At 42.4% G+C, this 14,261-nt stretch overlaps 1 protein-coding gene across 5 annotated transcripts in view; it reads right to left on the bottom strand.

The window, feature by feature from the left end:
- Window positions 1–6,567: 6,567 nt before the first annotated feature.
- The window catches only part of RBBP6 (RB binding protein 6, ubiquitin ligase), a 78,224-nt gene continuing 70,530 nt past the window's right edge, over window positions 6,568–14,261 (bottom strand). For all 5 annotated transcript variants that reach the window (XM_073636526.1, XM_073636524.1, XM_073636525.1 and 2 more), the window contains one exon: window positions 6,568–12,259. In XM_073636526.1, coding sequence (XP_073492627.1) covers window positions 10,588–12,259 — 1,672 coding nt within the window. In that variant the 3' untranslated portion in view covers window positions 6,568–10,587. The remainder of the gene's footprint in view (window positions 12,260–14,261) is intronic.

The raw sequence follows: 14,261 nt of genomic DNA on the forward strand, positions 1-14,261 counted from the left end.
AGTAAGAGGGCAAATGCTTAGTCACCTATATTGCCTGCACATACCAGATTTTTGAGATGGGTATAAGGGACACCTATTAACAAAAGCATGTAGGCATAGGACAGGCCCCCTAAAAGGAGAATTATATGTATAAAAAAAATGCTTAGTGCTCTTTTTTACCACTACTATTCCTTTATGCTGAAAGATTGAAAGATAAAAAGTGCATTTTATATACAACTATATAGATCAGACCAAAATGAGGGACAAATGAGAAGGAATGAGGGACAGAGGGACTTCCAAATCAGGGACATTTATTAGCTATGCCTGTGGTCTCCCTATAGTACACACTGTTCTTCACTGTGTCTCTGTGCAAAGGCAATCCTCTTGGTAGAAGTAGGGCTTTGCTTCCTCATGTGAGAGCCTCCAGTGAAGAGAACAGTGATCAGCACACTAGTGACATCACCAAATCTCACTTCAAAGCTCCTCAGATTACCCATAAGAGGCAGCAGTGCCTTAGAAGAAATAACACTGCAGATATACAGCTATGAGGCTGTACTGACAAAGAAATGATCCATCTATAATTATAATGGTAGGTTTATTTTAACAGTGAGTGACAGAATAACAACAAAAATATCCAGAAGAACGCTTTTCAGAAAAGTTATAAATTGATTTGCATTTTAATGAGTGAAATACGTATTTGATCCCCTATTGATCAGCAAGATTTCTGGCTCCCAGGTGTCTTCTATACAGGTAACGAGCTGAGATTAGGAGCACTCTCTTAAAGGGAGTGCTCCTAATCTCAGCTTGTTACCTGTATAAAAGACACCTGTCCACAGAAGCAATCAATCAGATTCCAATCTCTCCAGCTTGACCAAGACTGAAGAGCTGTCCAAGGATGTCAGTAACAAGACTGTAGACCTACACGAGGCTGGAATGAGCTACAAGACTATCTCCAGGCGTTTGGTGAGGAGGTGACAATAGTTGGTGCGATTATTCGCAAATGAAAAAAACACAAAATAACTGTCAATCTCCCTCAGTCTGGGGCTCCATGCAAGATCTCACCTCATGGAGTTTCAATGATCGTGAGAACAGTGAGGACTACAGAACTACACAGGAGAATCTTGTCAACGATCTCAAGACAGCTTTGACAATAGTCACCAAGAAAATAATTGGTAACACACTACGCTGTGAAGGACTGAAATCCTGCAGTGCCCGCAAGGTCCCCCTGCTTAAGAAAGCACATGTACAGGCCCGTCTGAAGTTTGCTAATGAACATCTGAATGATTCAGAGGAGAACTGGGTGAAAGTGTTGTAGTCAGATGAGACCAAAATCGAGCTCTTTGGCATCAACTCAACTCACCGTGTTTGGAGGAGGAGCAATGTTGCCTTTGACCCCAAGAACACCATCCCCACCATAAAACATGGAGGTGGAAACATTATGCTTTGGGGGTGTTTTCCTGCTAAGGGGACAGGACAACTTAACCACATCAAAGAGACGATGGACGGGGCAATGTGCCGTCAAATCTTGGGTGAGAACCTCCTTCCCTCAGCCAGGGCATTGAAAACGGGTCATTGATGGGTATTCCAGCATGACAATGACAAAAACACATGGCCAAGGCAACAAAGGAGTGGCTCAAGAAGAAGCACATTAAAGTCCTGAAATGGCCTAGCCAGTCTCCAGATCTTAATCCCATAGAAAATGCATGAAGGGAGCTGAAGGTTCGAGTGGCCAAATGTCAGCTTTAAAACCCTAATGACTTGGAGAGAAACTGCAAGAGTGGGACAAAATCCCTCCTGAGATGTGTTCAAGCCTGGTGGCCAACTACAAGAAACGTCCGACCTCTGCGATTGCCAACAAGTCAACTTTTGCCGACAAGTACTAAGTCATGTTTTGGTAAGGGGTCAAATACTTATTTCACTCATTAAAATGCAAATCAATTTATAGCTTTTTTGAAAAGCGTTTTTCTGGATGTTTTTGTTGTTATTCTGTCTCTCACTGTTAAAGTAAACCTACCATTAAAATAGGCTGATCATTTCTTTGTCAGTGGGCAAAGTCAGCAGAGGATCAAATACTTTTTTCCCTCATTGTATGTATGTGTGTGTATAAATATAAATTATACACACACACTCTATATATCTATAAATATATGTTTTTTTGTATATAAAGGTAATCTATAATGAGGAATTTCGAAGCTGACCTCTCCTCCTGGAAACACTGGTTTGCTGGCTGCCATGCTGATGCAGTGTCTGTACTTTCTGAATTAAAGCAACAATGTGTTAGGCACTTCTATTTTCCCCACTGTGCATTGATTGTATATGTAAAATTGTTGATAAGGAAATCCTGCTAATAGCCCAACATGTCTTCATTAGGTGCATGAAGAATTAAATTGAAGATATATTTATAGCTCATTACTGCCACCTAGAGGCAATTTAGGACACAGCAACAAAATACAATGCAGTTTTACAAATACTTATGCTAGACTTCCCTTCTGTGAATGACGGAGCCGATCAGCAGGTTCCAGTGATCAATCGTTGGCCAGGACCCGCTGATCACCATGTGCTCTAACAAATCACAGAACAGCTGGGACAACCGGAACGTGCTGCCCCCTACTTGGAAGTGCTGATCACGACCAGATACTGCATGTGATCCAGAGCAGCCGCCCTGCAGCAGTGTATCTGTAGGGGCGGTTCCAACATTTAGCTAATGTTTTTGCACAGATATCTTTTTAAGGGACTCTAACAAGTAAAAAAAGTAAGTTCACCCTGCAAAGCAGTAATACTTGGGACCTGTGCACACTGGGCGTTTAGCCCCAGAGCAGGTGAATGGTATGGGTATGTTACTGGCAGCCTGTAAAAGACTATAAGGGGCTGACAGCGGCTATGGCTGGATGTTGCACCGAGCAGCACTAATGTTTAAAGTGCAAAGCAGGGGGAAAAACAGCAAGATCGGTTAGTAAAAGCAGCTCACATTGTTAGGCACACATTTAACCCCTTGATCGCCCCTAGATGTTAACCCCTTCCCAGCCAGTGTCCATACAGTGACAGTGTATAGTATTATCACTATTGATGTCAGTGTCAGTTTTTGTAGGCCCCAGCCAACATCAGCTAGTGTCAGATTTCCCGCTGCACTATCACAGTGCCACTATAAGTCACTAATCACTGCCATAACTAGTATATACCGTAGTTTGCAGACACTATAACTTTCATACAAACCAAATAATTTACACTTAAGGGGATTTTTCTACCAAAGACATATAGCAGAATGCAGTTTGGCCCAAATTTATGAAGAAATTCGAGTTTTGAATTTTTTTATTGGGTATGTTTTATAGCAGAAAGTAAAAATATTTTTTTGTTTTCCAAATTTTCCGTCTTTATTCGCTTATATCGCAAAAAAAAAAAAAAAAAAAAAAAAAAAAAAAACATCCAGTGGTGATCAAATACCACCAAAAGTAAGCTCTATATGTGTGAAAAATAAAAATGTAATTTGCTTAATGTTGCATGACCAGGCAAATGCCAAAGTGATTGTAAAGTCCTGTTTAAAAAAAAACAACAAACATGTTATGCTCTATTGCAGTGGATTTGCACAGAGCAGCCCAGATCCTCCTCTTCTCGGGTCCCCCTTCGCTGCTCCTGGCCCCTCTCTCCTGTCGAGTGCCTCCAGAGCAAGCAGCTTGCTATGGGGGCACCCGAGCCGAGCTGCAGCTCCGGGTGTCCATTCAGACACAGATGCCATTAGGCCCCAGCCCCCCCTTCTCTCTCTCCTGATTGGCCAACTGACTTTGATTGACAGCCACATGAGCCAATGGTGCAGCTGCTGTCTCTCAGCCAATCAGGAGGGAGAGTCTCGGATGGCCAAGTGACTCGTGGACATCACTGGATAGAGATGGGGCTTAGGTAAGTACGAGGGGGTGCTGGGGAGGTTGCTGCACACAGAAGGCTTTTTAACTTAATGCATTAAGACAAAAAAAACGTCTGACTTTACAACCCCTTTAAAATAGCGCAGTGCCAAATAGAAAAAAAAATGCTCTGGTCATGAAGGGGGTAAAACCTTCCAGAAGTCAGGGCTTAGATCTTGCAAATATGTAAATACATGGGAGGTGGGGGGAGACAACTGCATGTGCTATATAAGCAGTCTATGCTTACTGCTTATCTTCATATGTTACACATAAAGACTGCATGGATGAAAACCATAGAGGCCATGTCTTTTTGCCTAGGCTGTGACAGGACAATAAAGTGTAGAGCAGAGGTTGTTATTCATGGCAAAAAGAACATTATTAAAAAGGAGTAGAGACGAGCTGGGGAGTCAGCTTGTGATGCTTCCGAGACTGAGAATTCATTGACAGGTGCATTTGACCTCCTTATGACCTGCCCCTGGCATAGTGCCTTTATTAAATCAACCACGCTGTGTCCAGTTTGAAAGAAAGTGCATCTACATACGCTGCCCAGGCCTCCTAAAATCAACAACTTCTTAGTGCTTACCGCTTTATTTGGTGTCGCCATCCCCTCCAATCGTCAGTATTTGCTGTGGCTACTAAAGGGCCGTACACACGGGCCGAATATTGTGCAGCATCGGCCGGTTCAACAGAAAGCATTTACTATACCTGCTTCATTGAGCAGCAGGTGCTGGTTCTGTGTATGCAGCCATCTTTGAGGTAGACAATCTGTTCCTTGCCAACATTAAAGAGCGCTGTTTGGAGACAGGAGACCCACTTTGAAATGAACTGAATGAATGATTCTTCTACTGGGAGGCACATTATTCAGAACACAGCAGGATGTACACAGCCAGAATTCTGCAAAGCAATGTTGCTGGAAATAGGAATTACGGCTGGAAAACGAAGCCATCATACTGGATTTTTTTAAGAGGCTCCTCCGATTTAAAGGGTTAGTTCACCTTTACCAAATACTGCCTTAGCAGGCAAGGGGCATCTATAGAGAAAAACTGTGCAGCTTTGATAAAGTAATATATTGCCCTTGCTATAGGTGTAGGCCATTTACATACCTCTTGAAATCTGCCCAAAAACCTCCCGTCCTGCCTTGTTGCTAGGACATCACTAAGACACTCCCAGCTGCTACTGCACCCCATTATCAGAGCTCAGATCTAGGGTAAGAGCGCTTGTGAGGAGGGTGGGTTGAATTGGCTGGGAGTGTCTTAGCAATGTTACAGCAACAAGGCAGGACAAGATGAGGCCATCTCTGGGAGTTTTTTTGGCCAGCCTTCAAGAGGCACATAAATGGCCTACGCTTATAGCAAGGGAATTATCCAACTTAAGGTAATTTTGTCTACATGCATCCCTTATCTGCATAGGCAGCTTTTTTTTTTTTATTTTGGTAACAGTGAAATAACCCTTGAAAGCCCACATCCAGGAAACCTAAAATCCCTCCCTTATAGTGGGACTGGACATGCACTGCAAGAATTGACTGCTCTCTCCTGTCTAGAGGCGGTTTTGCTTACCCCCTTCTTTTGCTTCGGCTGTGGACTGTTCCTCAGCGTCCTCATGTCCAATGCTCAGCTATGGTCCCTTTCATCAGTCCTGATACTAACAGAGGACCTTAGACCTCTGGAGCTTAGGGGAGAAGAGGCCGAGTCTAGCAGCACAGAGTAGTCTGCATGAACAAAAGATCGGGTAAGTAAATCTGTGTTTCCAAGACCCTTACAAACAAGCAGCTAAAGCAGCCCATAGATGATTTGATTTTTTACTTTGAATTGATCAATTCCCTCATCAACAGCATTTGATGGGGGGATGCCTCCTGCAGCAATATTGTATTCTGCCGGCAGGGGGGGGGGGCAGAGGTAGCACTAAAGCAGCTGGCAGTAATCGCATGTTAAAAAAAATCGATAGGCTGCTTGTACCCAAGCTGATCGATTGATCAACTAGTTTACATTCAGTCCCTGCTGAACTGTCAGAATTTCGATCCATGTATGGCCAAGCCTAATCCTTGAAGTGCAGGACCAGCCCCACTGCAAGGAAGGGTTTAGGTTTCTTGGAATACAGCTTTAACAATACCTTGTAGTTAACAGATATTTAACCAGCTTTCCATTCCTCACAGCCCACAGGAATATAAAGAAAGTTAAATTCCAATTGCACTCCAGCTTAAAGTGGTTCTAAAGCCTCAAGGTTTTTTACCTTAATGCATTCTATGCATTAAGGTAAAAATGCAAAAAAAAACAAAAACTGTGCTGCAAGAGCCCCCCCCCAGCCCCGCTTATTCGCCCGATCCAGCAATGTGCATAAGAGCAGCGGCTTTTGTCACGGTCTCCCTCCACAATGGGCAGATTGATTGATGCTGTGACGAGGGAGCTGATGGCAGGGCCGAGATGCCCAGTCTGTGTCAATAGATGCAGACTGGGCGGCCCAGGAGTGAGCACACATGGGTGTCCCCAGGGAAAGTGGCTTTCCCTGGGGGCACATGCAAAAGAGGATGGGTCTGTAATGCTGGTGGGGTAAGCTGGTGGGGGTCCCCAGAAAAGGTGGATCGGGGCTGCTCGGTGCAAAACCACTCCACAGAGCCGGTAAGTACGTGTTTGTTATTTTAGTTTAGAAAAAACAGAAGGTTTAATATCACTTGAAATCACAGCAGTCACAGAAATGTGTTAAATTCAGTATTTATTCACAGAAAAAAAAATATCTTTACACCGCTTTGAGGTAGGGTTGCTTATGCTTACAGATTATAAGAAACATTTCAGACAGGAGAAGATTAAGTTCTTTGCTTTCTCTGCACAGTGCCAGCTTGGTACAGGGATACATTAACAGGAAGCAAAAATAATCTTCCCAAAAACAGGTCTCCTGGTAAAAAAAAAAGTGCACAGAAAGCCATGTAGAGCAGCATAAGCAGCAGGTAATGCCACAATTTGATATGGTGACTACTTCAGTAGAATACCTTGATTTTCAGAGGAACCACCAGTGGCTGAAATAGACCAATCTTATTATCCAGATCAATGTTTTTTTTTTGTAAAACTACAACATGCAGCAGCTTTATTCATAAAGCATGAGAATGTCGTGTTTATGAAGCCAGTTTGGCACACAATGATTTCAAATAGTGTGGAGAAGCTCTTATAAAACCTCCATAACCAAAGTTCTTTAGAAGTTTTGGAGTCTGACACTGATTTAATTGCAGCAAAGCTCTAAACAAGACGACTGATTAAATGATATATATAAAAAAAGGGGCTACAGAAAAGAAGTCTCATTAAACATGGTTTTACAAATTATTAACCATTTGTTATATTGTACATTATGTGCACATGGTGTCTGCCTTAGTGTAATTTAGAAAGGGGTAATATGTTAAATTAAATTTGTCATGCACCAAGTTGCTAGTGCAGGAGCCTCAGGCATATGCTGCTGTTTTCTAAGTAAATGGCTACAAGCTGGTGCTGTTACAGTAAGGATTCACTGCCTATCTCGCTACATCCCAGGAAAGAGGTGTGCGCATTCCAAAAGTCTAAGGCTCGGTTCACACTAGGACGACTTGTCAGGTGACCTAGTCGCCTGACAAGTAGCGTCCCGTTCTGTACAATGGAACCGTTCTAAGGGGAGCGACGCAAGTCGCTCCGACTTAGAAAAAGGTTCCTGTACTACTTTGGGGGCGACTTGCATAGACTTCTATAAAGAAGTCGTTTTGCAAGTCGCCCAGGCAGTCGTGTGCAGGTCGCCTCGGTGAGGCGACCTGCAAGTCGTGCCGCCCCTAGTGTGAACCGAGCCTAAGGATGGCATTTTACATCTGAGGCATCTCATACACAGGCAGGCATGACTATTGACATCTCCCAACCGTGACTAGGGGCAAGAGATATGAGCACAGTAGGCCTGAAAGAGGAACCACAGGCAAAATCAAAAGTGACAGATGATGCAGTCTGTCAATAACCATTAAAGTGACACTAAACTCACATTTATAAAATAAATGCCATATGTTTAAATATAAGTAGAATGTATGTTCTATCTCTGGCATCTTTCTAATGCAAGCTTTACACTAAAGACTTCCTGTCTTATAAGGGTGGCTACATTTGTGTATGTGAACAAAAGCCACTCTTTCCTGCTTATCCCCCAAGATGGACTACACACCTACAGGCAGTCCCCGAGTTACGAACACCCGAGTTACAAACGACTCCTACCTACGAACGGCCTCAAATGCCGGTCCTGGATACCTCCGGACACATCCCATACTGCAGTACTACATGGCCAGAAGAGCCCCAGATAACATAACAAGCTCCCGGAACATCCCACATCCATGCACAGGCGAACATTACACTTACGGATGCAGTGCTCTGACCGGAAGTTACACTTACAAATGCAGTGTTGCGACTTACAAACAAACCTACAGTCCCCATTGTGTTCGTAACTCGGGGACTTCCTGTATATGCAGACACATTCAGCTCTGTAGGAATTGTATTTCGCATAGAGCAGATCATGTGACTAGAAAAAACTGGCACGGCTCACTCTACACTAGTTTTTTTTTTTTCCCCTTTATTTACACCTGGTGATCTGGTCAGTAAGTCTGTTATTTTTCAACTTTAACAGACCAAGCTATCCAGCAATTAAGAGGATTGAGACAACCCATTTAACACTGACAGGGGTGCTTACAATGCTCAACTTTATTAATTTAGTTAAAAGATTTATCCCAAAAGGAAAAAAAAACTGTCGCTGTAACTGCTTAAAAAAATGTTAAGTAGATTTCAGCATTAATTTATTTAAAGCTTATCGAAATCTGCTAGTGCACCCAACACTACCCCCCCCCCCCCCGACTATCAATGCTACTCTCCATATGTGTATCCGTTGTTCATTTAGAGTGCAGACCTCCCCCCCCCCCCCACAAGACAGGAAGTGTGTTAATGGCAGGGTCACCAGGTAAAAGAAAAAAAAAAGTTAATAAATGCAGCCATCACATCTAAGGACCGGTAGTATATATATATGACATTTTGTTTTTTTTAGTTTAATACTGTTTCAAAGTGGAAGTAAATGTAAAACCTACTCCCATCCTCATTAGAAGTCTAATCAATTTAGCCAAGTAAAGAATTTTTTTTTACCCATTTTGTGGCTCCAGTCCAGTGCCATGCTGAGCAGTCAGTGGTGGCTTCAGCATGTAGGAGAGGCAGCCAACAATAGAAGCCAATAGGAACTATTAGAACAGGTAAGTATAGCATTTTTTTCTTTACAGGGCTAGATAGATTAGGCTTAGCTTTTACTTTTTCCCCTAAAAGTCCTTTGTTCCAGGTTACCCTATCCACAGTGACAACATTGAGGTTTTCACTGCAGAACAAGCAGTGTTGTCACAATATAGAAAGTAGAAAATAGAGCTAATGCCAGGACCAACAAGTTCCAGGAGAAATTTAGAACACAAAACAGTTGTTAGTGACAGGCTGCATGCATAATATGTGTAATTTTTGCTTTTGCCCATAATTTCACTTTAAAGCATCTGGAAGATAAAATGCCTTTAATATCCCACAACCACCCACCAGATTTAAACTTTCACTTTCCATACTTTTTAGGTTCAAAATTCAATGATAAACCTGACCAGTAGGTATAGGGCAATGCAGACAGTTATTTTGGATGTTCTCACAAAGAAAACCCATATGTGTTAACTGTAAAGATAAACAGACGTACTGCTGCTGTAAAACAAAAGTAGGGAGCGATGAATAAAACTTTGTGGTAGCGTCAGAGACCCTTTTATATGCCTAACCGCTCCTACCAAACAGCCACAATATTCATATGCTGATAAAATGCAATGTATATTAAACTGCCAGATGGTAGGTTTAAAAGATATGTCTGGCCCTGGCTCTAAAGGAGGAGAAAATTGCACTGTGCGGAGTACACTTCTTCAAAACGTATTGGCGTCAAGTCACAAAATGGCTTCCCAGTGGTTTAGCAAACCTGTGTTTAGAAATACTTCAATGACTCCTCATATATTATATACATCTCATCAAGATTAAAAAAAAAAAATATTTTACATGCATTTCACAGATGAAGCTGATGAAAGTGCAAAAAAACAAAAACAAAGACACTAGCCTATTAGATAAACCTAAAGACTTGTGAGGCCAAGCAATCTAAAAGAAAGATGTGCAAGGTACATCAACCCAAAGCAGAAGTCATCAGTGCTGATCCAACTACAGTGGAAGAACATCTGGCCCGGATTGGTCGCTGTAGTGTGCACATCACTGTGCAAGGTTGCTGTTCCCACGGCTTTGCCTAATAAACCTGCATATGACGTTGGGGAGTATTAGGAGACTGGGGGTTTGAGAAAGAAAGCGGCACTTTTATTTTTTTTTCCTTTCCTAATTTTTAAATGGTGTGAACTTAAAATGGCTAACAAAAATAAAGTTTTTTTTCACAGTACACTAATTCCCACCTGAATAAAAAGCAAATTGGCAGAAAGATAAATAAAAAAGAATCATTTTGCAGCGCGGTCACAACAAACGCATTTCTGTACAAAAAGGTTTTTTTTTTTTTGTTTTGTTTTCTTTTTTTTTATAAAGCTCTAATGTAAAAGTCAAATCAATACATTAGTTGTGGCACAATTTCCCATTATTTACATAGCAAGAATTTATATATTACATGGATGGAAAAAAAAAAAAAAAAAAATGAAAGGTAACAAGGTGGAATATTGTCCTATTTAAAGACCTTAGTTGGGTGCTGGAGGCTTGGTTTTTGCCTCCTCTCGGTCAGTCTCTTTGTCTTTGCTCTTTTTAGATTTCTTTTTTTTGTGTTTGTGTTTTTGGCTCTTTTCAGTCTCTGACTCATTGCCAGTGTGCTTCTTATGCTTCTTGTGTTTCTTATGTTTTTTGTGTTTCTTTTTCTCCTTTTTCCTCTTCTTTTTCTTGCTGTCTTGGCTGCCTGCTGAGCTGACACTACTGCTGCGGCTGTGAGATTCCACAGGGCTGTGGCTACGGCTGCGACTTGCTGTTCGGCTGCTTGGAGCAGTGGCAGGTTGGCTGCCTGGCTCTGGGTTATCCACAGGTTCCTCATCCTTGTTTTTGGTCTCCTGAGGGTCATGGGCAAGGTCTTCCTGTTTGACAGAGGCCTCGCTGTCACTTTCATTGTAGTCAGGCACAAAGGAAGCTTCGTCTGTCTCTCTAGTCAGGTCCGTTGAGAGCCGTGTGGATCGGCTTTGGGGGACCTTGGCCTTTGAAGAGTCTTTTTCACTGACTTCCTTTTCAGTTTTTGTTTCAGGGGAAGAGCGTTTAGAGGATTTTTTGTCACCGTCATCTGTTGTTTTTGACTTGGGGGCTTTCTCCTTTCCCTTATCACTATTTTTATCAGATGATGGCTGGTCAGTGTTTGGACGTTTAGTGTCTGATTTCTGCTCAGTCTTCGATGTGTGCTCTTGTCTTGGACTAACTTTAGACTCTTTTGAAGCCTTCTTAGAAGAGTCACTGGACTTGTCCCTGGGTCTTTGTTTTTGTGAAGTATTGGATGTTTCTTTTGTTCTGTTTGGAGAGTCTTTTTTCCGCTCATCCCGTCTCTTGGAGTTGCTATGGTCCCGACCATCATGGTCAGGTTTCCTATCCTTCATGTCATGATCCAGTTTCTTTGTCTTGCTGTCATGGTCAGACTTTTTGTCTCTGCTCTCATGCTCGGCTTTTCTCTCCCGGTCTTTTCCATCATGCTCTTGCCTTCTTTCTCGGTCTCTGCTATCATGCTCGGTTTTTTTGTCCCGGCTATCATAGTCTTGCTTCTTGTCCTGATCAGGTTTCTTGTCCCTTTCTCTGCTGTCATGATCACCCCTTTTTTCCCTTTCATTTTCAACTTTTTTATCCTTGCTGTCCGTATCTGTTTTTTTCTCTCGATTGGGGGTGAAGTCTTTACTAGAGCCTCCACGACTAGAATCTGGTTTCTCAGAAGCCCTCTCTTTAGAAGAATGCTGGCTGCGATCAGAATTGCTTCTCCTGTCATCAGCTGGACTGCCTTTGTCTTTTGCTCTGATCTTGGTTAGAGATACTAAGCTATCTTTGGAAGGTTTTCCATCTTGTGACGTGATGTCTTTTCCCTGTTCTTTAGTTGTTTTTAGTTTTTCAACCTCTCTTTCAGGCAAAATTACAGTTGACATTGGTTTGGTCACAACACTCACTGGCTTTCCGACATTGGACACTCCCTGTGAATCTTTTGTATCATCTTCGTCAGACTCAAAGTCATCCTTGTCCCACTTTGACTGAGGGACCTGAACCATGATAATAACATCCTCCGGGGGTGCTGTGCTGTCATTGTTGTACTCCTCCATGGTTTTGATAACCGTTCTCTTGATATCTTGCCTCTCTTCTGCTTTTCGAACAGGGCTTCCACCAGCGGAACTAGTGCTGTGTGAAGATGAACAAAACGGACAAGATTATAACACAAAAAAACAAAAACTTAATAAAGCAGCTGCTTTAACTACACAAATTATTCTAGATTGTGCAATTAAAAGAAAACTTGGAAATAGCCACATATTGTTATATAAACATGTAATGTCTATGGGCAAAAAAAATGAATAAAAAAAATACTATAGATCTTACATTTACCCTTGTTTTATCTTTTTCAATATAATGCAAGTACAAAAAAATACCCGCTGGTTATCCTGCTAGAAATCCAGTGAGCGTTAAAGGATAACTTCAACTTAGGAAACATGTTCCACCTGTTTTTTAGGGTGGAACATGCAACCCCCATTCCTGCAACCTCTCCCAGATCCCCCTTCTTTTGACAGTGACCCAGGGATCATCTCCCCACACCCTCTGTCAAAATTTGAAAAGAACTGAGTTCTCAGAGTTCTGTGAATGAACAAGTGCCGACAGCCTTTGTAGCTGATGTCTTGTAGTGCTCAATGAACTACCAGGGCGCTGGTGAGCACTCTAGTAGTTAGATTCTTCCTGTTATTCAATAACTGCTGGCCTGTACGAGGTATGGGCAAGACAGCTACACAGACAGTCTGCAGGAGCCTGAGATTGCACTCCTGAACTGCTGATCGCGATTGCAGTGCTTTACAGGCTTCTTAAGAAAAAAAAAAAAAAAAAAAAAAAAGCACATTGACTGAAACTCCAAGCAGTGTTTACAGCTCTGCCCAGTTCACCCCTGAACTACAGAACACCCTCCTCCCTCCACATTATGGCGATAAAAGAGGGAGGTGTTTTGTAGTCCAAAGAGGGAGTAAGCCTCCTAGAGTGAACGCTGCTCTTACCCAGATACAATACAGTGAGCGATGTTAACCTAGGAAAGAAAGTGTGTTACTGGCAGAATCAACAGGGGAAAAAGCAGCCCAGGAATACAATCCCACAAAAAAAAAAACACATCTAAGGACTAGCAAAGCTTCGGTATAGGGCATTTTCATTCTTGGGTTTCGTTAGATCTGTTTTACCTTGGTTTTTCTGCGTGTCAAAAATAAAAAATATTTTTCTTTTTTTAAAGTAGAGTAAGGGAAGTCTAGGACCTTGCTTAGCTATTACTGCTGTTTCTGTGTATGAGATTTACCTTCACTTCCAGTCTGGGGAAACGGTCATCACCATGACAGTTAATGCTATCTAAAACCCCATATAGCAGTAAAAACCCAAAAGGAGATCTAATCAATTTCCACTCTATCCAAAAAAGAACTAAGGCCTCATGCACACGAAACGCTGTTAAACTCGTGTTCAGAGGTAGTTGGACACTTTTTTCAACTGCCCCTGAACACATTCAATGGTATCCTATGTGTCCATGTACACAGTCTTATTTTTTGGCGTTTTTAGGCAGTTGCATTTAACTTCGTTTTTCCAGAAGCAAAAAAATGGGTTCAGACGCAAAAGTTTTCCACGTTTCAGATGCCAAACGCAGTTAAACGCGGCTAAACGTCGGTACCGCGTTTAGCCTCGTGTGCGTTTATAAGTGTTTTTACAGGCCGAATTTGGGGCCCCATATCCCGGGGTCACTTGATGCTAGGAACCTCAAATTTGGTGTGCTAACACAGTTGAACTAACAATATAACATATCCAAGCACTTTTCTGCAGCAGAGAATGACATTTTCCAACCTGACTTTGGGGCCCCATATCTCGCGGCCACTTGGTACTAGGAACCCCAAAATTGGATATGTTGTAGTGCTAGGTCCATTGTGTTGACACCAAATTTGGGGTTCCTAGCACCAAGTGGCCCCGAGATACGGGGCCCCAAAGTTGGGTCGCAAAATGTCATTCTCTGCAGACGCTTCTAGACGCAAACGCGGTAAAACGCAGCTAAACGCGGCATGCAAATGCGGCAAAACCGGCGTTTCTAAACGCCGGTTTCAGCTTTTAAAAACATGTGTTCAGCAGAGTTTGCACCAGCGTCTCATGTGCATGAGGCCTAAAGCTTTTGCTG

The sequence above is a fragment of the Aquarana catesbeiana genome, linkage group LG06 (assembly GCF_042186555.1).
Source record: "Aquarana catesbeiana isolate 2022-GZ linkage group LG06, ASM4218655v1, whole genome shotgun sequence".
Taxonomy (NCBI): domain Eukaryota; kingdom Metazoa; phylum Chordata; class Amphibia; order Anura; family Ranidae; genus Aquarana; species Aquarana catesbeiana.